The 27637-nt window shown below is 39.0% G+C and overlaps 1 protein-coding gene across 11 annotated transcripts in view; it reads right to left on the reverse strand.

Moving 5' to 3' along the window:
• MAPKAP1 (MAPK associated protein 1) overlaps positions 1-27637 on the reverse strand; it is a 217820-nt gene that overhangs the window by 167795 nt on the left and 22388 nt on the right. For 9 of the 11 annotated variants that reach the window (XM_081066335.1, XM_081066328.1, XM_081066331.1 and 6 more), the window contains 3 exons: positions 22857-23184; positions 19948-20037; positions 10244-10392 (listed from right to left, as the gene is read on the reverse strand). The exons of 1 other annotated variant lie outside the window; for it this stretch is intronic. In XM_081066335.1, the coding sequence (XP_080922461.1) occupies positions 10244-10392; positions 19948-20037; positions 22857-23115 (498 nt within the window). In that variant the 5' untranslated portion in view covers positions 23116-23184. The remainder of the gene's footprint in view (positions 1-10243; positions 10393-19947; positions 20038-22856; positions 23185-27637) is intronic. One more of the 11 variants, XM_081066329.1, reaches the window with a different exon arrangement.

Here is a 27637-nt window from a genome sequence, read left to right on the forward strand (position 1 = left end):
TTCCACATTTATGTATGGAGAGTGCCACGCTGAGCTTCGTTCTAAGAGTGACCAGAGGTGAGTCTCTGCCTTCTAGGAATTAATACGATCACAATTCAGACAAACCCACGTAGGATAACAAACTGAATGAACGTCACAGCTGCCTCCACACTCCTGGTCTTCTGTATCGATCTCTACTACCGTACAGATCACAATTACTATATAGCAAGTTGTCCATGTTCCTCTGCTCAATGGGATGCACCTGAAGTCACGGCCACTGTCACAGTCCCCAGCACTGGGCTGTGAACCTGACGGTGAAGTGTACTCCTCCACTTGTTGGCTATATGGCCATTCTTTTTTTTTTTTTTTTTTTTTTTTAAAGATTTTATTGGGTAGGGGAACAGGACTTCATTGGGGTGCAGTGTGTACTTCCAGGACTTTTTTTTTTTTCCAAGTCAAGTTGTTGTCCTTTCAATCTTAGTTGTGGAGAGTGCCGTTCAGCTTCAAGTTGTTGTCCTTTCAGTCTTAGTTTTGAAGGGCGCAGCTCAGCTACAGGTCCAGTTGCCGTTGCTAGTTGCAGGGGGCGCAGCCCACCATCCCTTGCGGGAGTAGAACCGGCAACCTTGTGGTTGAGAGGATGCGCTCCAACCAACTGAGCCATCCGGGAGCTCAGCAGCAGCTCAGCACAAGGTGCCATGTTCAATCTTAGTTGCAGGGGGCGCTGCCCACCATCCCTTACGGGACTCGGGGAATTGAACTGGCAACCTTGTGGTTGAGAGCCCACTGGCCCATGTGGGAATCGAACAGGCAGCCTTTGGAGTTAGGAACATAGAGCTCTAACCGCATGAGCCACCGAGCCGGCCCTATATGGCCATTCTTATCTTCAAATTCCTCCAGGGCAGTTAGTCCTACCTTATTTTCAATGCCTCGTACAAAGCCGGTATGTAATAAACATTTGAAATGAACTAGTACAGTGTGGGTACTTAGTAAACAATTTGTTGGACAGATGGAGGGATGGGAGGATGGATGGCTCCACTCTGCACACTAGGAAGATCAGTGGAAAGAAAAAAATTTTGTGGCACATACATTAGATTCTATGCGTAAAGTATTCTGTTTCCCAGCCCCAATATCTCATTATTTCTTATTTACATGTAAGAAAATTGAGGCTTACAAGATGCAGTAACTTATCTAACAGACACAACTCATAAGATCTAAACCAGTGTCAGACTTCAAGACCATTAGTAAAGGGAAAATTCTGTTTTTAAATTTTGAAAATTTTTGGCTTTGCTTCCTTGAGAACAATGACTATAAAAAAGTCTAGGAAAGACAGCTGTGGTTTTGGAATAAGGAAAAAGAAGCTGAATACCAGCTATGTCACATACTAGTGGGGTATCCTTGAGCAAATCACTGTCTCTTTATAAGCCTCAGTTTCCTTATCTGTAAATGGAGCCAACACTCCTTACGTCAGTTTTGTTATGATCAATTTAAAAAGGAAAGTGCCAACATATACGTAGAAGATCAACTCTTCAAGAGTTCAAGTATTCCCATCTATATAACCTTCTACATGTCACTGATGTCAATCACGAAACTATGGAACTTTCCAAAAGGAATTCAAGGGGCCAGCTAAGCCAAGTTCTTCATTCTAAACATACAGAAACCTAGGCTCAGAGATGGGAGGTGACTTGTTCCAGACGCCATGCCATTGTCAGAGCTAAAACTCACATCTTCTGATTCCAAGTCTGTGTACTTTCTACCACATGGTCTTCCAGTCCTGGAACTCAAGTTTCCAGTTTGCAAATATGAGCGCGTCATTAACAATGAAAATGGAAATCTTTGAGAATCAGAACACCTAGATTCAATGCTCAGCGGGGTGATCCTAGGCTGTCATTTGATTTCTCTGGTTAGTTGTCTTCAAGAAAGTACAATCAGGGCCTAGGACTTGGCGGACAAGAACATCTCTCCACAGCGAATTCCGCAGAGCAAGACGCCCCAGACAAGGAGGCTCAGTGCACCATCCCGGCCCCCAGTCCCCACTACGCCCCCAAGGATTGTCTCCTAGGCTTTCCCCAGGACCTCGGCGCTTGATATTCATTCCAATCAGATTTAATCACTAATCTGGTGATTCATTAGCTAGGAAGAAGGTAGTCCTTACAACACTAATCTTGTTATAACAAAAATATGCCCATGTTTTATCTCTTAGTCCTTGAACCTCCAAGAATTACCATCAATACATTTTCGTAAATGATACCTGACATCTGTCTCATTTAAAATTACTCTCTAATTTTCTCCTCTTAATGGCCTGGTGAGCTGGGTTGGGCATCTGCAAGTACAACCCATTTCAGAGGAGAGTAACTGAGTTCTAAGGCAATTCCTTAGCCAAAGTTCCAAAGTTGGCTGTGAAATGGGAACAAAAAGGCTCCTGACTCCAAGCCCATTCTCATCTCAGAGATCACACCTCAAATGCAAGCCAAACAAGCAGGGGGCACTTCCCCCCCATAAAAGGATATGTGTAGTGTCTTCAAGGACACGGTAAGAGGCTGTGATCTGTAGTCAACAGGCCCAAATCAGTTCACAATGTAACGTCTCCTTATCCCTGGCCCTCCTTCAGTGTTTCCTAATTCAGGGATGGTATCATCGTCCATCCAGTTCCACAGGCCAGAATCTGACCAGGAAATTGTCCTTGAAACCCTTTCTCCTCCATTCCCTGACATAGAATCCATCAAGTCCTACCACTTTTACCTACTAAATACCTCTTCATTCACTCATTCTCCTTCATCAATAAATAAGCCAAAGTTACCATCTCTCTTACCCAGACCACTGCAAAAGATTTCTTGATTGGTCTCTGTCCTCACAAACCCTTCTCAGGTGTATTCGCTTCAGCTCAGCTCCAGTGCTCTTTTCAAAACACAAATCTGATTACCTTACCTCATTTAAATTTGTTCAAGGCTTCCCAATGCTCTTGGGTTGAAGAGAACCCTTCTACCAGCCATATCTGGTCTACCCCTGCAGATTCACCTTGTACCACACTCTACCTCACTCTTGGGTTGAAACCGTGGGTCCTTATGACTTTGATGAAATCCTAGTTCTAGAAATCATCCCCCCCACCAGCCCCAGAGACCTAGCCTTCCCCCACTCCCCATCATCAGCAGCCCCCAAGGCAGAAGACAGTAGCCCGGACCTATAATTGTCACACAGTCCAACCTCAGGCAGGCTAACGATAATATCCTGACCTAAGTTAGGTTTCAGCTCCTGAGCCCTAATGTGGAACAACTCCCTTTCCCGTGAGACTGGACAGAGGGATGCCAGAGGAGACCTCAGAACTGTCTTCAAGACCTGAAGAAATGATTTATTACTCTTACCTCACCTCCAAACCGTCAGCTCCCAGCATGACCTGGAACCCCTAACCTATGGTGTCTTGTAATTTTGCCCTTATAATCTGCAACCTATACGCCCTGGGGAAGTCGGGGTTTTTAGAGTGTAAGCTTTCCGTCTCCAAATTGGCCGATTCAATATGAAACTATTTTTTCTTTCTGTACTGCAAACTCCTGCTCATCCATTTCTTTGGGCCAGTGAGTGCAGACAGGCAGACTTGAGGAAAAACATTGGGGTTCCAGTAACAGGGTCTCCAGCCACACAGCCTTTCAGTTCCTTAAAACTGCCAAACTCCCCCTTGTCGGAGACATTCTGGTATGCCCTTTCTCTTCCCCCTTCACCTAGTTAACTCTTACTCACCCATCAGCTCTCAGGTCAAGAATCACCTTCACAGGGAAACCATCCCTGAACCCCCCAGACTAGGTCAGATGCCCCTATGATAATGCTCTCAAAGCCCCAAGTACCTCTCCTGGAACTTGGGGATTAATTAGCTATGATTACACTATCATTGCAATTGGACATTTAGCTTGGTGGTTATTCACATAACATCTACCTGCCAAAAGAAGAAGCTCCATGGGGTCTGAAAACAGGTCTGTTTTTACTCACCACTGTATCCAGATTTTACTTAACAGTGCCTAGTACATAGTAGGCCCTCAGTAAATATGAAGTAAATAAGTAACAACGTGGTAAAAGGGAAGGAAAATAATAAGTCTCTTAGCACTGGCCATGTACCAGGCACTCTGCTATGTATGCATTTCCCATTTTCATCAAATCCGCACAACATATTAATGTATCATTAACCTTGTTTAATCAAATCCGCACAATGTTTTAACGTACCATTGATCTTGTTTTATAGACATGAAAACAGACTCAAAGAAGCAGTGATTTGCCCAACATTACACAGCAAGTAAATAGCAAAGCTGTAATTCTAACCCATCTGACAAACATGTTCTTTCCATTGCAAACTTCTGCTTTCCTTTGAAAAGCCTCAAAAGCCGATGGTGAATTCTACCTCTGATGGGAATTTCTAGATGATGACTCCACGACCAGAGGAAGCCACCACAGATGGGCAGAATTCACAACGAACTGCAGAAATGAGGCCTGAACAGAAAGAGTTTGGGGTAGAATAAGCTAATTTTAAGAACTCAGCCTTGAGAATTTAACTTCAGAGCAGAATACTGTCCTTTGCTGTATGATTCCTATTTAAATTCTTTTTGAATACCTCCCAGACAAAAATCCCAAGTCAATATAATGTCAGCAACAGGCAGAGGAGAGCATGAATACAGTGGTAAGGGGGATATAATCTCATTAAAAGATGTTTTTAAATTAATGAATTTGGTCCTTCTATTAGTACACCATAATGTGTAAAAAGAGTGAATTTCTAATATCTTCTTTAAGGACAGAACAGACTAACAAAAACTGGTCTATGAAAAAGAAGACTAGCAAAATACACTCAGAGATAAATTGCCATGAGAATAACTGCTAAAACAATGTTGGGACTTTATTCTCCTTTACCAAAAAAGGTATGTAAAATGAAGCCAATGGAAGAGCGAGATAAAGAGTTCCCAATTCAAAACACAGTCTTGAGATTTTTCTCTTTGTATTTATTTATTATTGAGACTTGCCTGTTAATGGGCTCTAAGCAAGTGAACCCAAAGAGCACTCTTCCTGAAAGGAAGAGGGGAGGAGATTATTATGCAGCCAACTTCTCAGCCCCTTAGCTGATAAGGGGGGCACTGGCCAACTTGGAGGGTGGAGAGGCGGGAAGCAAGCTGAGTCCAGAAGGTGCTCAGCCTCAAGGCCATGCCTTGGCTCAGGCAGCAATCCTCAGGCAGCATTACGTACCCAGCACTAGAAAGTGCAGGTTATAGTTTTCTGGAAAGAGATGCTGAAGGTCAAGGAGCTTAACATATTAGAGGGAACCATTCCCATGATAACAGCAAATATTCCAAGTTCAGATGAGGAGCATTTCCTTCTAGAGCCAATTTTGGTTTTTAACGCGATTTCAATTTGCTGACCTTTTCTGAGTTTGCAACATTTCTCAGTGGCTTCATACTTTTCTGCAAAGTTTTAAGTGACTTTCTTTGAAGAGAGCGATTTAATGCCAATGCGTGTAGAAAACATTTGTTCATAATTATCCAGACATAGACTGGAACAATGCTGAAACAAGAGCAGCATGCAAAAATGTATTTAAGGACTATCATCCCAAAATGCTGCTAAAAGCTATTAACCAGTATGTGTTAATTGCCACAGCATTCATATTAATTTTCACTTCAGGCTCGACATTGTGGAATATTTCCCCTGATACATTTTAAACAAAGTTTAATTTAAGGAACTGCTTCTATCAACACTTATGAAAATTAACAGCCAAGCAATTAGCACTCATGAATTATCCCTTCCCCCACGCTCTCTGCAGCTTCCCTGTTTAAACAGTTTCTAACAGAGAAACGGTTCCTTTCTAACAAGTTAACACAATCAAAGTCACAGTTATCTATATGAACCAGAACTGGGTCTACCTTTTTAAGGCAAGCATTCTCCTTATAGTTATAGAGTACAATTTAGCTAAGTCAAACAAGTAAGATTATTTATCATTGTAGTAAACTGCCAAGCAGTTACTAATATGGAACTACCTTCTCACCTGATGTTTTAAAAAATAGCCAATGTCAAATAAAGGATGGATGGCTGGCTGGCTGGCTGGGAGGGAGGGGGGAGTAATTCCTTGTCTTAATCTTCCTTTCTAAAGTTAAAGGCCAAAACCCCACTGGACTCCCTGGATTTCAATATACAAGCCACCTTCTTCGAGTCTGTTGTCGGTCTTTATGATGCTCTTCTAGATTCCTGGTTTTAAGAGCACATTTTCTCTCACTCCATCCTGTCAACAATCTAATGAAGTAAGAGAGACAGCATCACTGCCCCCACCCTTTACAGAGCGAGAAAGAAGCAGAAGCGGGGTATTTATTGAGTGCCTCTTATGTGCTACATGTCTTGCTAAACAGGTTTCATCTCAATTAATCAGCGTGAGGAAGACACACTGTCATTTCATTCCACATATAAGGACTGGAGCTTCAGGAGGAAAGAACTAGCCTGAGGTCACACCCTAAGTGGTGGAGTAAAGATTCCAACTCGGGTCTTATTACAACCTAGGTCTGCTTACAGACTAAGTTACACTGCTTCTCACTGTACTAGGTACTTAATCCTAACTTTATCTGATTGGATGATCTCATCACCCTTGTGAGGAAGGAACTCGTTTCTTTTCATAGGGAAAGAAACGGAGGTTTGGATGAAAAAACCTGACCCAGATGACACAACCAGTAATCAGTACCATTTCTTTGTTATTAACCCTATTGGGCTTTTGAACTTCTGGCGGTCTGCTGAGGAAAATATTTGCAAAATAGTGATGAGGTGCTAGCAAAAGCTTCTCAAGTAAGTGATAAGGCCTGGAAAGGAAAGGGTCAGATCCTTAAACATGACGTCATTTGAAGCTGGTAGAGGGACAGGGCAGAAATCCCCATGGAAGGGGCACTTAAACCAGGGCTAAGTGCTTGAGGCTTATCCGTACAGCCCACTCCCGATTCATCGGCTCAAAGCAACTCTCAACATTTTCCATACACTGTGAAATCCGGACCGGCACAAGAAGTTTTCCAATTGTCTCAACCTCGAGAACAGATGTTTTGTTTTGTTAATAAGGCTATTCAGAGGTCTTGTTTTCAACAAGCCAGAAGAACGAGGGCAGATGGTTGAACCTGGTTTTGCCTTATCCACTAAGCATTCCTAAAAACACTTGCAATCTATCTTGGACTTTTTCAAATAATCAGGAAACAGTTATTAATAATCTATGAACCTAAAACAGGCCACAGATAGGCACTGCCAATTTGCCAAAGAAATAACATGAACCTAATAAACCTGATCAAAAAAATTGTCAAAATTACAACAAAGCACATGCCTAAGTACAGCCTTTCCCTCTCAATTGTATGCCTTCAAGAAATTAACCAATTTAAAAAAAGAAATTATTAAGCAGCTACAGGAACCAAAAATTACTTGAAAGTATTCGCTTTAATTTAGCACAATAGCTAAGAGATGCTTGCCTTGCGAATCACTAAAACCAACAGCAATCCAGGTTGCACAAACCATTAAAGACACTAGACTGCTGGCTTAAGTAAAATGTAATTGTAAAGCCATATCAAAAACAAAATCCTTTTTTTCAAATCTCATGCTAGCTTAATCTTAAAGAGGATTTCACAGCAGTCAGTCTCTTGAGGAAATACATAATTAAGTAGTTTTTTAGCATATTTAATTAGACCCCAAACTCTTCCCTGTCCCCTTCTCTCCCCAATTATGTACCATTTGCCCAAGAGACCTAAGCAACTCAGTTAATTATGTAAATAAGGCAAGCATTATTCCCAAGAAAAGCATTGTGAATATTTGTAGGGAAAAAAAACTACATATTTTAGTGGCTTTAACAAACCTTTGCAGAAAAAAAAGGACTATCAAAATACATGGGAAATGCTTACATTTGAGGCAAAAAGCATGGAATTCAATGACAAGAAGGTGAATCATTCAAACAGCACACTCATTTCACTTCTTAAAGATGAGGTGAATAAAAATAAAATAATTTTAAGTTACAGCAGCAACAAAAATTTAGTGCTGAACATCAAATGATTTAAGGGAAGAAGCAATCTGGACATTAGTAAAGTCGACTCTCACAGCAAAGGCTTTATTATCAAGGGGTTGACATGATCTTAACTCTAGAGGCAGCCATGGTGCTGTTATAACTACGACAATCCCATTATTATGCAATCACAAAATGCTAATTTGATCATTTTGAGGTGTTATTTGAATAGTCATTTTAATTTCTGGGTTACAAAAAGGCTTGACTCAAGTATAATTCTCTATTAATCATTGAGATGTCATTGAATATCATATTGATGCATTTCACAAAGATAAAGAAAGACTAATTTAATATGTACAGTACAATATCCTTCAAATATTAGCCACTTTCATTACGTATCTGCCAAATGCATCAACATTAAATAATAGATGAGAACAAGGGTTTAATTGTATTTTAGCAACTGTAATATGTAGGATAATAATAAAATAGCAACTCATCACAAAATAGCAACTCATCACAAGACAGACTTATAGATATATAAATCTTCCTTAATCAACATGTAATGGTGACTGCCCCATGCTACATTCTTTGATTACAAATAGACTTGATATGACAAAATCGTCGAGAGCCTTAAGTGTAAACACACATCTAGCAAAAATCATTCCTTTGTGACTTAGGAAATGGCTTCTTGACATTAAAAAAATAATTTCTGTTACTTCAGAAGTTAGGTATATACCAAGCACAGATCACAACCTTCTGCCAAATCCAAACCTCAATTTATAAAAGAATCAAATGAAATGGGGATTCTAGAATACAATATTTTAAAAGATCTGTGCTGTTTTGTTGGCATCAAAGCCTTATCACATATTAATTATTCTAGCAATTACAGTCTCAGTGAGATGGTTTCAGGCAATGGAAGCCTATAAATTCCAACCATGCAACCTAATCCCTGTAACTTCTCACATATCTAAACAAATCAATTGTAGTATTTAAGAAAAAAATCCTCTACAGTGTAACTTGCCGTTTTCCAGAGGCCATAATTCCTGTTCCCTAGGGGGACCCTTCCTTCTCTTTGCCACATTCCACTGGGAGAAATGGGAGAAGATGGCAGGGGCAGGCTAACATAGAACCTTTACGCCAGTACAATCTCTACCTTACTAAAAGTACTTTCAGATGTTTTTCTGGAGAAGACTCCTGATCATATTGGTATTTTCATGTGATTTATGCGGTTTGGTTCTAGTTCTTGCTCTTTCCCCACCAACAACAATAACCACACACGCCGGTGGCCACACATGCTCACTTAAGCCTATGGAAACATGCTGCACTGAACAAAGTAAAAGTGTTTCAAAGAGAAAACTTCTCCTTCCTCAAAGATGACAACTGACAGAGCAGTGCATAACCAGAACTGGGATATGAAAAATGCAAACATAAGCAAAGAGCTGTACATTTATTAATTGCAATGGTGTTGAAATAAGACAAATTGTACATAACCCCTCCAGGCAACTAGCTATCACTCAGCTCCCCCACGCCACTGCCAGACAGCAAACATAATGGCAATAAATATATAAATCAACTGCTACTGTTCCCCTGAAAGAGGCCCAGTTCAGCACAGAGACACAGAATGGTAGGGAATTGGGGCAGGGGGTGGGGGTGGGGAGTGGGTGCTGCATGTAGAACTACCTTCCACCTAAAATAATGGCCTTTTTTTCTGAAAGGAAAATAAACAAATGGTAATTTTACAACTGCAAATTGTTAGAACAAACAGAAAAAAATAAAGTCACCTGCATAGCAAGTGCCAAACAAGATACCCTACAATGAAATACTGACAAGCAACGCAATGGCCTAGAATTCTGAAATGAAGCGCTAATCTCAACAATTTCTGTAGCTATAATAAAGAATCAGACAAGACAATGCTAACTGCCTCCCAGGACCACTCTCAAGGCTTTCCCAACACAATAGCCCTTGATTAATCACGACCCAAGTAACCCAAACCTTCAAGTACAGTTAAGAGATAAAAAAAGGAAAAAAACAGAAAACACGGACACACGTATCTCAGGACTGTTTTTGTTTTAATCCTCTTAAACATCAAACTGTGGAAACAACATTAAGCCCAAATTCAGATCTTTTTATATCTTCGGATTTAGAAAGTGTGACACTCTATATAACTACTATGACTTACTTTTAAACCCTAAATATGATGATGATGATGGCGATGATACCACCACCAAGAATTCCACTAGATCAAGCTTTGACTTAAAGGAACAAAGTTTCATTTTTACTTACCTTGCCATCAAATTTGGAATACTCATTAAAAGGGTTATTCAGCTGCAGAGGGCACTGCTCCAGGCGTACAGATAATATTGACTGCTTTCCAGAACTTGGAGGTTTCTCTTTGAGGGACTTTTTTTCAAACAGTGACTTTAACTCTTGGGCTGTGATACAAGAGGAAGATAAAAACACCTTTGTGATTACACACAGAGAGACAGCCTGTCCACCTTCCCTAAAAAGTCTTCCTGGAACTTTAAAGAGGGAGTGTACAGGGACATATTCAGGTCTAATGTGTGCAAAAAGCCTCATGTACGTCAGTGTTTACGCACTGAAAAGGCAGAGCACTGGAAAACACGCAGGGCAGGATGTGAATTTAGAAGGAGTAGGATTTAAGGACAGAGGCAGTCAGACAAAGCGACAAAGCAGCCCTTCTGTAAGAAGAGCATTCACAGCCAGAGGACGCGAGCTTTGGCTCGGCTTTGTCACAATTCACTAAACCTTTCTGGGCTTGTCAAACTAGATCATCTTGAAGATCTCTCCTGGCTCTAATATTGTGTGTTTTTTGGAATTCTAGTTCTTCAAGGTCAAGGTCCATATCTTAATCCTTTCACACTCTCCAGGGACACTTAGCACAGAGATCGGGAAGACCAAGATGAGCAGGAAAAGGGGAAAGATATTTATAATAATAATAGTAGCTAACACTTACTGAATAAGCCAATGTATCTTGTTTGTTTCTCATAACAAACCTATAAGGTGGACACTAGCACTACCTCAGTTTCATCAGTGTAAAAACTACATCTTAGAATATTCTGATTAGCCCTAGGCCACACAGTTAGTAAGTAGCAGACCTAAGATTTGCACCCAGCCAAGCCTCTGAGCCATTAGGCACAAATGAACAAAATAGACTCTCAATAAATTTTGTTGCACAAATCAATGAATAAAATAATGACTGAAGGAATTCAGATTAAATTATTACTGAATCAGAATTTGCAGCTCTTATTCATTAGTGAATAAGTTAGTTCCATACCTTCTCAAAGATAATTTCATTCTCTAAATTAATCTGAATATCATTTAAGGTAGTAGCTCGATAAGTACATGGGGGTTCATTACACCTTTTATTTTTATGAATATTAAAAAATTTCACACTTAAATTTTAAATAACTCAATCTCAGATCTTATAATCTGCAATGATTAGGTTCAGCCCGTCCCATCCCATCCTTGAGCATGGCCAAACTGAACTGAGATCAAACAGAACTCTGAAACAGTCACTTAGAACTTTAAAAATGTATCCCAAACTATTTTTTCAACAAACCTAGTGGGGCAAATTTATCAAATGAGTCCCTATAGATTTAAGTGGCAAACCAGGAGAAAATGACCTAATTCTTTGTTTTGGAATGTGGCACCTGACTATCCGATTCCAGATTCCGAATGTATAAGTACATGTAATCAACAAATTTTATATGCACATTTGAAAAAGTTTTGGAATGCTATTAAAGTGGCAATTTAAATATCAGAAGTACTATTCTACCTGTAACTATTAACAATTTTATTGTACACTTTGAAAAGGAATGATCCTTTAAATACCTACTATGGGCCAGGAACAATGCTAGGTGTTTTCTCACCTTGTCCTCCAACAATCCTAAGAGACAGGTTACTACTAGCTCCATGAACAAACTGAGGTACAGCAAACATACGTAAGTTATCAAAGTTGCACAACTGTTACCAGTAGGGTTAGGTGTGAGGGATAACAGAAACTTAAGAAGATATCCAGAATCACCTCTACAGCTACCAAAGCTGGATTATTACCACCACTTTAAAACTGGTCTTCTTACTTTTGTCCTTGCGTCCCCAACCCCTACCCTGACCGACCATTGTCTCTTCCCAGCAAAGCAACCTATGTGAGTCTTTTAAAATATAAGTCACTTACATTTTTTAAACTTCAGAATAAGAAAAAATTCACATTTGACCACACAAAGTAAAAACTTCTGTATGGAAAAATTTAGCAAAGTAAATAAAAAAGATAAACTAAAAAAGAGTAAAAGTTAATATTCCTGATAGATAAAAATTCTACAAGTAGAGAAGACACCAACCTACCAACAACTCTATAGAAAAATGGCCAATATGAAATGTCCACAGAGAAATTCAAATGGCTCTTAAACAAATGGAAAGATGCTCAACCACATTCATAATAGGAGATGTGCAAATTAAAATTATATTGAGGTACCATTCCACATCCGTCAGATTGGCAAAAATCTACAAGTTTGAAGCAATGAGGAAATAGGCATTCTGTGCACGGCTAGAGAAAGTGCAAAATAGCCCAACACCTTTGAAGGGGAATTTGACAATTACCAAGGGAAATCACATACTTACCACACCCTTTGACTCAACAATACCACTTTTAGGATTCTAATCTTAGATACACTGGCAAGAAAACAAAACACAACACACATTCATACGGCTATTCACCGTGGTGGCATTTACAACAGCAAAAGCCTGAAAACAACCAATCGGGACTGGCTGGCTATACCATGGGACATCATATCATGGAGGACAATTACGCTACAAAATGCACTGAAGCCTATCTCTATATTCAGAGTAATTCTCAGATGTGTTGCTAAGTTTAAAAAGCATCGTACAAAATAGTGTCTACAGTATGCTACCTCTAATCTAAAAAGGGGGTATGTGAATATAAATATGTATAGTTTTAAGTGGAGAGAAAAATCAAAAATTTTTTTAAATGACTATATGATTGGAAGAAATAAGAATTGAAGCTAGATTTCTCTGACTTTAACTTGTTTTATGTATTCAACTTTGAGACCATGTAAATGTTTTATATAGTTATAAATAAACCTAAGTATAATACTGAGTTGGCAGCTTAACTACAAAGAGAAGAATTACTTTATGTAACTTTATCACACAGCAATTTGTACATTTCCTAATGGAATATATCAAAAGGGCAAAAGAAAAATCTTAAAACTGTTTTGAATAATCATAGTATTAGTAATGACACTGCTATTTCTATTCTGGAACCAAGTTTTCAGTGTAAAAGAAAACATAAACACAAAATTTTAAAAGTTAACACGCTGTAATCCTAAATTTGAAATTATCAGCGTTAACTCACAGTGTATTTCGTTTTTAAAAATCTATGTTTTTATGAGCTCTATCCCCTGAAAAGGCCTACCAGGAAAAAAAAAATCCAGCGAACACCCCCAGAGCTCAGGTTGTGGTCTTTTAATGCCACTGATCAGTAAAAAGAACTAAGACCCCCTGGAGAAAAGGCTAATTCCCGATTTGGAGAAGGAAATGTGTAAGAGAAGCCTGGAACATCTTGTCACACAAGAAAGCAAGGAAGCTATGAAAGATCGCTGGAATTGTGTCAGAGGAGCTTAGAAGCCAATGTGAAGAGACTCATGACACAATGGGACAATTTTAGCATCAATAAAACCTCAAATTCAATGAACTGAAAAATATAAAACATGCTTTAAAAACCCATAGGTTCATAAAGATACAAAAGGAAAAAACCCTCATTGATCATCTATGTAGAATGACAGGTGAATTCTAACTCTAAAAACGATTAACAAAAGAAAAAAATTACCATTTATCCTGCCTTTCTTAGTAGGGACTATATCTGAGGAAAACCAAATAACAAATTAGGAAAACTTCTTTATATAAAACATTAATAAATGAAGAAAGGTTGATACAAAATAGTGAAATCACTATTTTGCAACTCCTAATGAAAAATGCATCTAGGTAATCCCCATCAATGGCCACAGAAACCAGTAGATGAAAAGCTGACAGGAATAACTTAATAAATTATTCCATCATTAATTGTAACATCATGGGCCGGCCCGGTGGCTCAGGCGGTTAGAGCTCCATGCTCCTAACTCCGAAGGCTGCCGGTTTGATTCCCACATGGGCCAGTGGGCTCTCAACCACAAGGTTGCCAGTTCAACTCCTCGAGTCCCGCAAGGGATGGATGGTGGGCAGCGCCCCCTGCAACTAAGACTGAACAGCTGCCGCTGAGCTCCCGGATGGCTCAGTTGGTTGGAGCATGTCCTCTCAACCACAAGGTTGGCGGTTCTACTCCCACAAGGGATGGTGGGGGGCTGTGCCTCCTGCAACTAGAAAAAAAAACGGCAACTGGACCTGGAACTGAGCTGCGCCCTCCACAACTAAGACTGAAAGGACAACAACTTGACTTGCAAAAAAAAAAGGCCTGGAAGTACACACTATTCCCCAATAAAGTCCTGTTCCCCTTACCCAATAAAATCTTAAAAAAAAAAAAATTGTAACATCACAAAAAAGACATTCCAAGTTTCCTGATATGATGCAAACAGGAAGTACAGATCAGCATGTACAAAACATTCTTACCAAAAGTCAAATCTCAACCTGAGAGAGTCTATAGACCCAACTACCAATATAGGAAACAAAAAGGACAAAGGAACATATTAAATGAGACCAAGGCGATACAAGTAGCAAAATCCAAAATATAGGAAATTCTACAGGACAAATGACCTAGTTTCTTCAACTAATAAATTACAAGAGAAAAGAGTGAAAGAGAATCTATAGATTAAAAAGGAAATGAGGCATGTTAACCAAAAGCAACGTATGGACCTTAGATCTAGACCTAAACAAACAAACTGGGGAAAAAAAGACATTAAGACATTTGAAACAATCAGGGAAATGTTTGATAATATTAAAGAATTTCTGGTAATCATTTGGAGAGTAGTGGTATTGCAGTTTTCTCGTGTATTAAAAAACACGTAAGAATTTAAGTTGAAATTATATAAGAGCTGGGATTTGCTTAAAAATAACCTGGGAGGGGAGGGGATATGAATGTATAAATGACACAAAACCAGCCATATGGTGGTTAAGTGCTGAAGCTGGGTGATGGTTGTGTGGCATTCATTATGCCATTCTTTCTACTTTTGTATGTCTGAAATTTGTAATAAAAAGTTGTTTTAAAGGAAATTTAAGCTTGAAATAAAAAGGTAATAACAACATACCACATCATTACTCTGATCACATCACGTCACCCAGAGTGAAAATTAAATTCCATACAAGATCTTGCATGATCAGTTCTCCCACTACTTACTCCTCTGATCCCACTTTTCCTCTTTCTTTCTCTACTGAAAACAGTATCATCCTTCCTTGCTATTCCTCAAAGACATCAGGCACACTTCAATCACAGAACCTTGTCACTTGCTGTTCCCTTCTTTGCCTTAGAGCACTTGCCTCCCAATATCTGCCTGGATCAGTCCTTCACTTCCTTCAGACCTCTGCTCAACCATCGCCTTCTCAGTGAGGTCTTTCCTGATCATTCTATATAAAACAGCGAAATCCCTTGCCTCGTACTCCTATGCCCTTACCTGGCTAGTTTTCTCTACGCCACTTTACCCACTGTGACAAGCTCTGTTGGTTTCCTATGTATCTCCCCCACAAGCTCCCTGAGGGCAGGGGCTTTGTCTGTTCATTGCTCTATCTTCTAGGCCAGGGGTGTCAAAATTGCGGCCCAGGCGGCCAACTGTGATCCACAATCCATTGTTAATTGGCCCGCAGCAAATTCCAAAAATATATTTAGTTTGCTTAATAAACCAGGTGAGGCAATACGTACTTCATCTTGAGTGAGTGGCCCAGCTGTTTGTATATTTTACCGCATATGGCCCTTGGTAAAAAACGTTGAAAAAAGTTTGGACACCCCTGTTCTAGGCCTACAATAGTGCCTAGCTGCCCTTGCACATGTTGTAGAAGCTTAATAAATACTTCTTGAATAAATAACTCTGGACCAGAGAAATAGATGCAGAGATAAGATGGGGAAGTCATGAGAGGTCTTCCTCCTACTTCCAAGCCATTCATAAAGCTCAGCGGTACTTCTTGAGTTGCTCAGCTTCCAGCTGCTCTTCAACTTCAACTTCACTTGCTTTGTTATTTGCAACTGAAAAGTCCTAAACAACATAAACAGCTAGAAGTCCCCAATAAACACAAAAATGAAAGAACAATAGCCTAGAAATGTAATTATTAGGTTCATGAGAAAGCATATACTATAGCATTCAGGAAGATGAGAATGCATATTAGAACTAATGAGGGTTCAGTGAGTGGCTGGGTACAAAACATATATAAAAACAATAGGTATCTTCATAAGAGCAGTAAGAAAGTTATGGGGAAAATGATATTTACAAGGGTAACATGAAATACAAAACTTCTTGAAATAACCTTAATAAGAAATGTAAAAGTGTAGGAACAATATGGATACAACACCAAACATTGCGTTTATATAATGTTCGTATATACAAAAAATACAAAAAAAGATCATAGAAGGTATGATTAGAATATTTAAAATATATACAGCCATATATACAGAATCTGAATAAATACATCAAAATGTTAACAATAGTTCCTCTAAATGTGAGATTGGTAGCTTATTTTCATTTTTATGGTTTTTTTTTCAGTTTTCTATAATGATTTATTTATTTATTTTTAAATACAGAGGCTTTGGCAATTTTCCTGAATGCTGGCCATAACTGACACAGAAAAGAGCAAGGGAACACCAAAGACTCCTGAACACCCAAAGCCCCACGAGCAGCTCCTTTCTGTCTACAGTACGGGTGAGAAGGGAGCAGAGGGGGAAGACCAGAACGGTCAGGAGAAGAATTCTGGCTTTGCCATTTACTACTTGTAAGAAAGTGATTTAGAAAAGTTACCTAGCCTCTGGGCTCCAATCTGCTCACGTCTAATAGAGAAATATTAAAAGCTAATTGTTGGATTTGCATGAAGATGAAGCAAACTTAGTGGTGGCATGTTATATATCAGTGGTCCTCAGAGCCGGTTACTCATCAGAATAACCCAGGGAGTTTCTGAAAATATAGATTTATGGACCCCAACCTCTATCTACTGAATCAGGAATTCCATAGGGAGGGCCTAGAAATTTATATATAGTCATTATAACATGCACTTTTGGATGCATTTCTGATTTTTACACAGCCACTGTATCTGGGAACTGCTGTTTTAAGAACCAATAACAGAACTTATATAAAGAAAACTGCAGGAATATTCATAAAAATTGATAAAAACTACATTATTGTTTTGAGTTATTATACTTCATGTGTCAATAGCCTTGTCTTCCAATTAGACTTCAAACTTCTTGAAGACAGAAATCATGTATTTCCTCCAAGCACCTAGCATAGAATTACTGTGCACACAGAAGTTATGAAAAAAATACTTGTTGGGACCGGCCCGGTGGCTCAGGCGGTTGGAGCTCCGTGCTCCTAACTCCGAAGGCTGCCGGTTCGATTCTCACATGGGCCAGTGGGCTCTCAACCACAAGGTTGCCGGTTCCACTCCTCAAGTCCCATAAGGGATGGTGGGCATCGCCCCTGCAACTAAGATTGAACACGGCACCTTGAACTGAGCTACTGCCGAGCTCCGGATGGCTCAGTTGGTTGGAATGCGTCCTCTCAACCACAAGGTTGCCAGTTCGATTCCTCGAGTCCCACAAGGGATGGTGAGCTGCGCCCCCTGCAACTAGTAATGGCAATTGGACCTGGAGCTGAGCTGCGCCCTCCACAGCTAAGACTGAAAGGACAACAACTTGAAGCTGAACGGCACCCTCCACAACTAAGATTGAAAGGACAATTTGACTTGGAAAAAAGTCCTGGAAGTACACACTGTTTCCCAATAAAGTCCTGTTCCCCTTCCCCAATAAAGTCTTAAAAAAAAAATACTTGTTAAATGACTCAATGAGTAAGAGTAATAGCCAATTTTGTAAAGAATACAGCAACACCATTTTAAAACAATAAAGCTAAAAAGGCTGGGACCTTGATTTGACACTACTCCTGACAAAGCTGTCTTCCAATGACCACCTTCACATTTATCCATGAAGGTTTGGTTACAGAAATACTAAAAGAATCTTAGTAGAAGATATTTCATTTATCATGTGGTCTTCCATGGCATATGGACCTGAAAGTTCACAAAAAAGTTCGGGGTATGGACCAGATGGCTTCTAAGATCCCTTCCAACTCCTCTATGAAAAGGCTGCATTTATGCTGTGTCTTAAAGGATGGACTGGATTTAGATAGAATAATTGTGAAAGGAGAACATTCCAGTGGAGGTCATCATATTCATAATGATGATTCTTCTAGTGGGGAATGAAATAAAACAAAGATAAGAAAAGCAGATGAAAGGATTTTGACAAAACATAAGTGGCAGAAAGAGAATGAGGGAATGAATAAATGATTACCTAACCAAATTTCCCAAATAAGATCAAAGAGATTTGGCCATGACATATCTTTCCAAAGAGAGTATGTGTTTGAGAGCTGTACGAACACAGAATGGCTGCTCGGTTTGCAGGGAGATGTTTAGTGGACTGCTGACTTCTCTTTTCTAACGCGATTCAGGATATCTACAGTGCCAAGTTGTAGTGATGGTGGGACCCTGCTTAACAGAGAATTCACACATTCCCTTGTGCACTGCTGAAGTTCACTCTAACCGTCAGAAGTAACCAGGTGACTGGTCTGGTCAGAATCAAGGTCAACATTTCAAAGCATGGACAGGCATATTAAGGAGCTTTTTCAGAAATCAGATCATAGGTCAATTATTGAAATCTGTGAGAGACAAAAATAAGAAGAAAGGAAACTGAGGAAGAGAGAAGTTTACATATAGAATGGATGGCATAGTTACAAATGAAAACAAAACGGGGACTATTTATTTCTCCAGTACATTCTGCAACACACTGAACAGAAGTTAAAATAGATTAGACTTTAAGGAGTGAGTGGGAGATGTAACAAAATTTATTAGATATATCTAATTATTAGATTAATAGATGTATCAAAATTTGAGTTGAAAAATTTATTCCTCACATTGTAAAAGGGATTAACGCAGTAAAATTTGAGGTGCTCTATTCATCTTACTTTGATTTTTTTTCAAGATAAGGCGTAAAGAAGGCAAAACAAAAGGCAGCTGGAAAGATGGGCTTAGATAAACTGGCTCTGTAGTCATTAAGAGATTAATAGAGGGGCTGGCCCAGGAGCTCAGGCGGTTGGAGCTCTGTGCTCCTTAATGCCGAAGGCTGCCGGTTCGATTCCCACATGGGCCAGTGGGCTCTCAATCACAAGGTTGCCACTTCAACTGCTCGACTCCCGCAAGGGATGGTGGGCTCTGTCCCCCGCAACTAAGATTGAGCTGAGATGTCTGATGGCTCAGTTGGTTGGAGCGAGGGCTCTCAACCACAAGGTTGCCAGGTACGACTCCTGCAAGGTATGGTGGGCCTCTACCCCCTGCAACTAACAACAGTCCACATCAAAGGTACACATCAATAATGAAAAGTGGCCAAAAAGACAAGAACACCCAGCTTCAGAAAACCAAGGCACCCAAGTGAAAGAGTTTAAAATTCTAAACACAAGTGGTATTGGCCCAGAGGATTTAAAAAGATGAATTAAAAATAAAAGCTCTTAGGGAGCAGCCAGTTAGTTCAGTTGGTTAGAGCGCAGTACTCTTAACAACAAGGTTGCCGATTCGATCCCCTCATGGGCCACTGTGAGTTGCGACCTCCACAACTAGATTGAAACAACAACTTGACTTGGAGCTGATGGGTCCTGGAAAAACACACTTAAAATAAATTTAAAAAATTAAAAATAAATAAATAAATAAATAAAAGCTCTTATATAATAATATAAACTAAACATATAAATCTCAAATTAACAATTAAAATTATTTCCATTTACCTGATTGTTTAGAATTTCTTTCTTTCCACTGAATATTTTTGCATTTGATCTGGTTTTGTCTCTCTTTTCGGAGTCGTTCTAATCTTTGAGCTTGAAAAGAAATATTATAACTATAAGTTTGTCAATGAAAGTTTACTATAAACAAAGACATAATTAACTACCTTTATATGAATAAAGATGTTTTATATTGCATACATAGGGAAAAAGTCATAAAATTTTAAAGGTGGCACCCCTGAAAAGCAAATACCAACAAAAACATGAAAATAGTCTTGATTTATAATTGAAATTAGAGGATATAAAACATTAATAGAGATCATAAAGATAGTATTAACATAGAAGAGAATAATAAAATGTGAAAACTTCTGTGATTAATATGACATTTCATTATATAAATCATTAATAACGGTCTTAAAGGAATTTTAATGCACAAATGAACTGAAGTGAATATTACATTACAGGAATAAAATTACTGTTATGAATTACTCTACCCGTTTCAAAAATTAAAGATAAATGAACTCAGACTAGACTATTAAAGTTTTAAATATAAAATCCTTTATCTAAAAATCATGAAAATTATAAAATGTCAAAGCTATATAAATTAGCATAGCTTTTCTTCAGTGGGCTGAAACAGTTTATAGGTTGTAAAAGAAATGATTTGTATCTTTGTAACATTAGTCAAATCTTAAAAAGAACAATTTTTCTTATACAAAATTTTAAGATATGCTGAAAGGCTTAAAAAGTAAATTCCTTGGTCACTAAAACACCCCACAATCTTAATTAATTATTAGCATCTAAGTGTTATCTTAAGAAATTCCAACAACAATAAGCAAAAGCATCACCTAAAATTATGCATCTGTGATTATATTACCACTGGCTGAGCAACCTTCAGAAAGCAGTGAGAACCTATCTTTTAAAAAAATACTGTCCAGCATATATTAACAACTGCGGCACACTGAGAACACGATGGATAAAAAGCCACAATTAATGCCATCTTTCAAAATTAGTTTCCTCTTGCACTTCCGAAATCTTAGCACAATGCTAACAAAAAATAAATAAAATAAATAAATTTCTCTTTCAACCACTTTCATGGTAGGAAATCATACACTCCTGCCTTAACATTGTGGTAGGGAAACAGGAACTATTCTTGCCAGAAATTTCAACTATGTTGGCAAAAGCATTCTGACAATGTCACTCTATCTAACCAAATTCCACTCCATTCAGTTGCAATTAATAAATGTGAAGGGTATAGCCAAAGTAATATAATAATAAAGCTCTCAATTGAGCAGCATTTTCCTACTGAAATCCATTCAACCTGTCATATCATCTCAATAACCTGCAAGGAAGTCAGTTTCAACTAAAGAACTGAGAATCAATGGTTCTAAATTATATAGAAACCTTCACTCAAATCCTATTTTGATAAAAGTTCCTTTAGATACCAGGAAATGCTATTAATTATTTTCATCATGAGAACAAATTATTCTTTGTAGATGTCACAAAATGCTGAATTCTGAACCACAACCTTAACACGCCTTTCTCTGGTAATCGTATCCTGCTCTACCTGCAGTACTCCTTCGTGTGTACTTTACATTTGGAGCACGATAATAAACATGTAAATATTTTCAATATTCTACTACATCTCCTGCCATTACTTGTCTGAGAGTCTACTGATTATAAGATTATATTTTCTGATTACATAAAGAAAAGATCTCTTAGAATAAATACCCTGTTGTATTAGAACTACTACATTATAGATTCTAAATAATTTATCTAATAAAGGCCTCGGTTCATCACATTTCCTTTGCAAGGCTTCCAAAAAATAGAAGCTGGAAAATGGGCAATGGTAAGCTTTTAAAAGCTAATAACTAAATATGTATATATATTTATATATATATATATATGTATGTATGTATATATATGTACATACATATATGAACCAAAGATGAGCATTTTCAAGCCACAGAGATCAAAGGGTAGAGATCAATGTAAAATCAAGTGTATAGAAAACAGGATTTTCTACCATGTTTCCAGGAAAATAAGACCGGGTCTTATACTGTATCTCTTATCATCGAATTAATCCTCTCTGCAGCTTCCAGAGCACTCTCTGAAATGCGAATCTAATCACCACCTTTGAACTCCACGTAGTTTTAGTTACTACTGTGTTTCCCCGAAAATAAGACCGGGTCTTACATTAATTTTTGCTCCACAAGATTCATAAGGGCTTATTTTCAGGGGATGTCTTATTTTTTTCAAGTACAACAGTCTACATTTATTCAAATAGTCATGTCATCTTCTTCTGGAACATCGTTGTGACATACTAAATGCATCCGTCTGGCTGATGATCTTAACTGGGGCTTATTTTCGGAGTCGGTCTTATTTTCGGGGAAACACGGTAATCTCACACCGAATATAGGAATTCCTATTAAAAGCAGCCCTAATAAACATCCAGCTGTCTCCCTCAGTCCCCCAATTCCTCCAAGGACAAGTACTGTCTCAGGCAGCAGCATTCCTTAGCTGGTCAGCTCCCACTGTAAAAAGGTTCTTTGTTATGTCAACCTGAAATCTGCCTCCAGGGACTAATGTTGCTAAGTGAAGAAAACGCAAAACAAGTTCACTTCCCTTTCTACATGATGACTTTTTAGAAACACAACATCCACCATGCCTCTCTCTCACTGCCAACTTTTTCGCCTATTCCTCTCGTCTACTTCTTTCTGATCGCATCATTCCAGAGGCTCTTTCCATTCAGTTGCGGAGATGGATGTGTTGCTTACTCACTTTGGTGTTAATACATGCACGTTCCTGTTAACGCACAGCAACTTACCCCATTAAACTTAATCCAACATTATACATTATTCTATAAGATTGTTTACTGATTTAAAGCTCAGAAGACATGACTAAAAGGCGATGTTTACCTGTATTTGAGCGTCTTCTAATACCAAAGTCCCAACTTGAGGTAATATCGACTGACTGGGCATATACGTAGCCCTGAGTCTCACCATTGCTTCCCTGAATTTCTGACCCACTGTCTCCAGGCATTGAAGGAGGATGAATCTTCTCTAGGTCAACATCATGGTCAATGAGAACCATCTCACACATTCCTGTGTCATCACTCGTCACATGGGACTGTCGAATATGAGCTAGAATGATAGTTGGATTGTCCAAGAAGGCCATCCTTTCTGTGGGCCAATTTCCTTAAAAGGCTATTTTCTCCTCTTCATATTGTTTCACGGGCTCACCTACCTAAAAACATGACGTACACAGCAATATTTAAAAACAAGGCAAAAAAATGACTGAATCATTTTTTAAACAAATTCAATGTGAAAACACTACCTTGAAAATCAGCATTTATCCCTGTACCTACGAACTTAAAAGGATTAAGTCTAAGCTTAAAGGAAATCCTTATAAGCACTAGGGGCTCTCTGGTTATCAGAGAGAACAGCTTCCTCTTGCAAAACAAATAATAGTAACTCCTTAGTCAGCCTGCTCAAAGCACGTAACTACTGTTAAAACAATCAATTTTCCCTTTTTTCTCTCTTCATTCCATGTAGTCTTCTCATTACTTTATAAGGTGATGGAGGAACAAGTTGTATGAAACTGTATTTCTTCAGGTTCCATTTCCCTCTCCTGTCATACGGTTGTAAAGTATCTAAAAAGGCACAGACAATGCTTTCTGAGTTATTGGGAATTTTATAAAAATGTTCCACCAAAGTAATTTTGTTCAATAAGTATATTTTCCTTTCTTCTGATTTAAGATAGAACTGTGCTTTTAAAATAAAACTTATTAATCAAACTTGTCTGTCACCAGATTAATTTCTTATTTTAGAAACTTAATTATAAGAACTGCTTCCTGAATCCTGTTAAAACTGTAATGATGTTTACTCTGGGAACGAGATGGTACCTCCTTGGTTAAATGGGACTCCTCAACAAAGGAAATATTACAGAACAATAGTTCAGAACCTAAGGACCTATAGGTAAAACTGGGTTCAAATCCTGAGTCTATCACTTGCTAGCTATGTAATCTTGGTCAAAATAACATTAACCTCTTTGAGCCTGTTTTCTTTCTTCATTCATGAAATGGGGGTTCCAGGGATAAGCTGACATACAGGAGACAATGCAGGTAAAGTGCTCAAAAGAGTACTTGGCACAGAATTAAGTATTAGCTGCTATTAATAATAATGATGATGATGATAAAGATATCAGTACCAATTTCAGCTTTCAATTCTTGTTTAAAGCAATCCTAAAGTACATGGACAATTCACCCTTCTTTAGTAAGTTCACAGTGGGTAAAATAAGTGTGTGCTTCCTTTGTGACCGAGGACTGTGCAGGTCACCTGGGTCACCTCTCTGCTCCTCTAAAGGCATTGTGAAGTGCCAGGAATGTGAAAGCTGGACTGCACATGGTCCCACAAACAGCCCTAGAATTTATTTTTAGAAAGACCGATAACATCAGACTACTTTCTTGCCATTTTTTTCTTCTAGAAAGGGAACATGGGGGAAATCTAGTTAATAAATTGTTATAGCTGAGGTTTTAAAATTTTTTTGCCTGGTAACGTAGTCTATTGACATCACTTGGTGGGTCTTAAGATAAAGATACTGAGATTAAGAGGAGATTTAACTGAGGAGCATCTCTAATCAAGTGAGTTACATTAGTTTTCATTTTTCCCTTTAAATATATCCACTGAGTACTTATTTTATACTGAGGTTCATGGGAAAGTGTGTAAAGGTATCCCTGAATCAAGACGTTAATACCCAAATACGGAACTAGTATATCTCTAAATACAATGGAATTCTTCTAAGTGTCAAATTTCTGAGACATTCAGTCTCAGAAATGTTAATGTCAGCTCACCCTTTTAAGTGTATTCATCAGGAAAAAAATTACAGAATTAAAGTGGAGCGTTTACATTTCACTTTTTTTTAAGAAAAAGAATTTATAGAACCAGAGATGTGTACAACCACTGAAAAATGATAGTTTTGATTTTGTAACAGAATCACAGGATCACAGACTGCCAGAGCTGCAAACACCCCAGAAGCAACCAGTCAGCATGTCCCACAGGACAGTAAGGCAACCAGCTGCCCACAGAGGCGGCGCAGGTGCCTCCAACTTCGTACTGAACGGTTCTCCCCTGCAGAAACAGGGGGTTCTGGGAGAAGCCATACATTTAATCGGTGTTCTGGCACCGAAAAGTCGAATGGCAAAGGGCAAAGCAACAAAAGTATGCTGGAGTATCCTCAACAGAATCTTTTCAGGGAATAGAGTTACGGGCAAACACCTCTGAAGGCACACACCAGTGCCCTCACTTTATCTTTACAGAACAGAACCCTCAAACATCCCAACATGAGCAGATAGCATCTCTATTAGTACACTATGACTTCATACAATGAGGAATCTGTAGGATTCACTCAACAAATATGTATTCAATACTAGTTCTCATAGGGAACTCCTACAGGACTGCCTGGGAACCACGCTTTCCACCTCCTGTGCCAAGTACTTGAGGATTCAGACTGAAAGTTCCACAAGGGCAGAGGTAAAACACCCATACCCCTTCTGGCAACCAAGGATCTTACACATGGCAGGAATTCAATAAATGCTGCCATCTGACTTCCAGGACTACACAATCAATTATGCTGTAGAGATTAGACATGTATGAGCATGTCATGTGTAACTGTGATTATAAGGAAAGGCTTGCCTTTTCTCCCTCAGTACAGATACAAGAGCCTCTCTTCAACGTAAGCTTCAAAACCGTCACCTTGGGACACTATCCAATACTACTTTTCAAAACCAAAGGCTATGTTTTAAATCACTTTAAGAGCAGCAAATTATCGTTTGAAGGTAGATTTGATTTCTAAGACAAAGATATTCTGAACACAGATAAGTTATTTTCTCTGATGAGCTGTGCCAAGATCAAAGATTTTTTAAAACACAATGTTGGCAGGGGTTCAGAGAAATGGGACTTTTTAGAGGGTAATTTGGTAATATCTATCAAAGTATAAAATATGAGTACCCTTTGGGCAATTCCCACTTCTAGAATTTTGCTCTTAGGAGATAACTTAGGAGATAACTACGCAAAAATACTTATCTCAGGATTGTTTGTAACGCTGAAAATCTGAAAGCAACCTAGACGTCAACAGTGCAAATGCCATGACACATACATACAACGGAATATTACACAATCATTAAAAATACAGGATAAAGAAAGGATAAACAAAATGTGGTATATGTGAGGTGTGGTCACAAACTACTGTGAATGCTGCTGCCGAGACCATCCAGCGGAAAGGCAGGGATCTTCAGTATGGGAAGCGGCACGTCGAACCTTAGTAACAGTGTGTGACAAGTTTCAACTTGTTCAATGCAGTCTGTTGGGGGTGAGCTACAATGAAAGAAGGTGTGTTTTATTTAAAGTGTGCTGTACATTATCCTCCATCATGACAATGCTCTGTATCACACATCGCTCTGGTACACTGCAAATTTTGTCTGTCAAATAAAAACATTATGGTGTGTCCTCATCCACCTTATTCACTGGATCTGGCACCGGGTGACTTCTGGCTCTTCCCTAAAGTCAAAATGATTCAGGACATCGAGGCAGCCACGACAGAGCAACTAGACACTCATGGAAGAGGACTTCCAGAAGTGCTTCAGAAAGTGGCAACAATGGGATGTGTTGAAAGCGAGGAGTATTTTGAGGGGAATTAACGGCAATGTGTCTTTTACTGTAATAAATTTTATTTAAACATTCATCATAGGGCTGGCCCAGTGGCTCAGGTGGTTGTAGCGCCATGCTCCTAATGCGGAGGTCGCTGGTTCGATTCCCACATGGGCCAGTGAGCTGCGCCCTCTACAGCTAATATTGTGAACAACAGCTCTCCCTGGAGCTGGGCTGCCATGAGCAGCCGGAGGTCAACATGAGTGGCCGTGTGCTGCCGTGGGCTACCGTGTGCTGCCATGAGCCCATGAGTGGCCGGCAGCCAACGTGAGTGGCCAGCAGCCTGCGAGAGCTGCTATGAGCTGCTGACTGACGACTGGTGACCAACTGCCTCAGCCCGGGAGAGCACAAGGCTCACAATACCAGCATGGGACAGGGAGCTGTGTCCTACACAAGTAGACTGAGAAACAACGGCTTGAACGGGAGTGGGGGGGGAAGGAGACGAGGGAGGCAGGAAGGGGGGGAAGAAGGGGAGGAAAAATAACAAAAAACATTCACCGTAGTTTTTTAATCATACCTCATACATACAATGGAATGTTATTCAGCCTTAAAAAGGAAATTCTGACACGTTACAACACGGATGAACCCTGAGGCCATTATGCCAAATGAAACAAGCCTGTCACAAAAGGACAAACACTTTTGTCCTTTTCCACTTATAGGAAGTACATTGAGTGTTCAGATTCATAGAGAGAGAAAGTAAAATGGCAGTTGCCAGGGGCCAGAGGGAGTGGGGAATGGGGAGTAAGTGTTTAATGGGTACATTTCAATTGGGGAAGATAACAAAGCTCTAGAGATGGGTGGTAGTGATGGTTGCACAATAATGTGAATGTATTTAGTGCCACTGAACTATACCCTTAAAAATAAAAAAAAGGGCAAAGTTTATTATGCTTTACCCCAAGTTTTTAAATTTCAGATTAAATTTTTTAAATGTCTAGGAAATGGCAGATTAAACAAAATTAAATAGGTTCTTCTTGCTGTTTAGTTACAGCACA

This window comes from Rhinolophus hipposideros (genome assembly GCF_964194185.1).
Source record: "Rhinolophus hipposideros genome assembly, chromosome: 11".
Classification (NCBI taxonomy): domain Eukaryota; kingdom Metazoa; phylum Chordata; class Mammalia; order Chiroptera; family Rhinolophidae; genus Rhinolophus; species Rhinolophus hipposideros.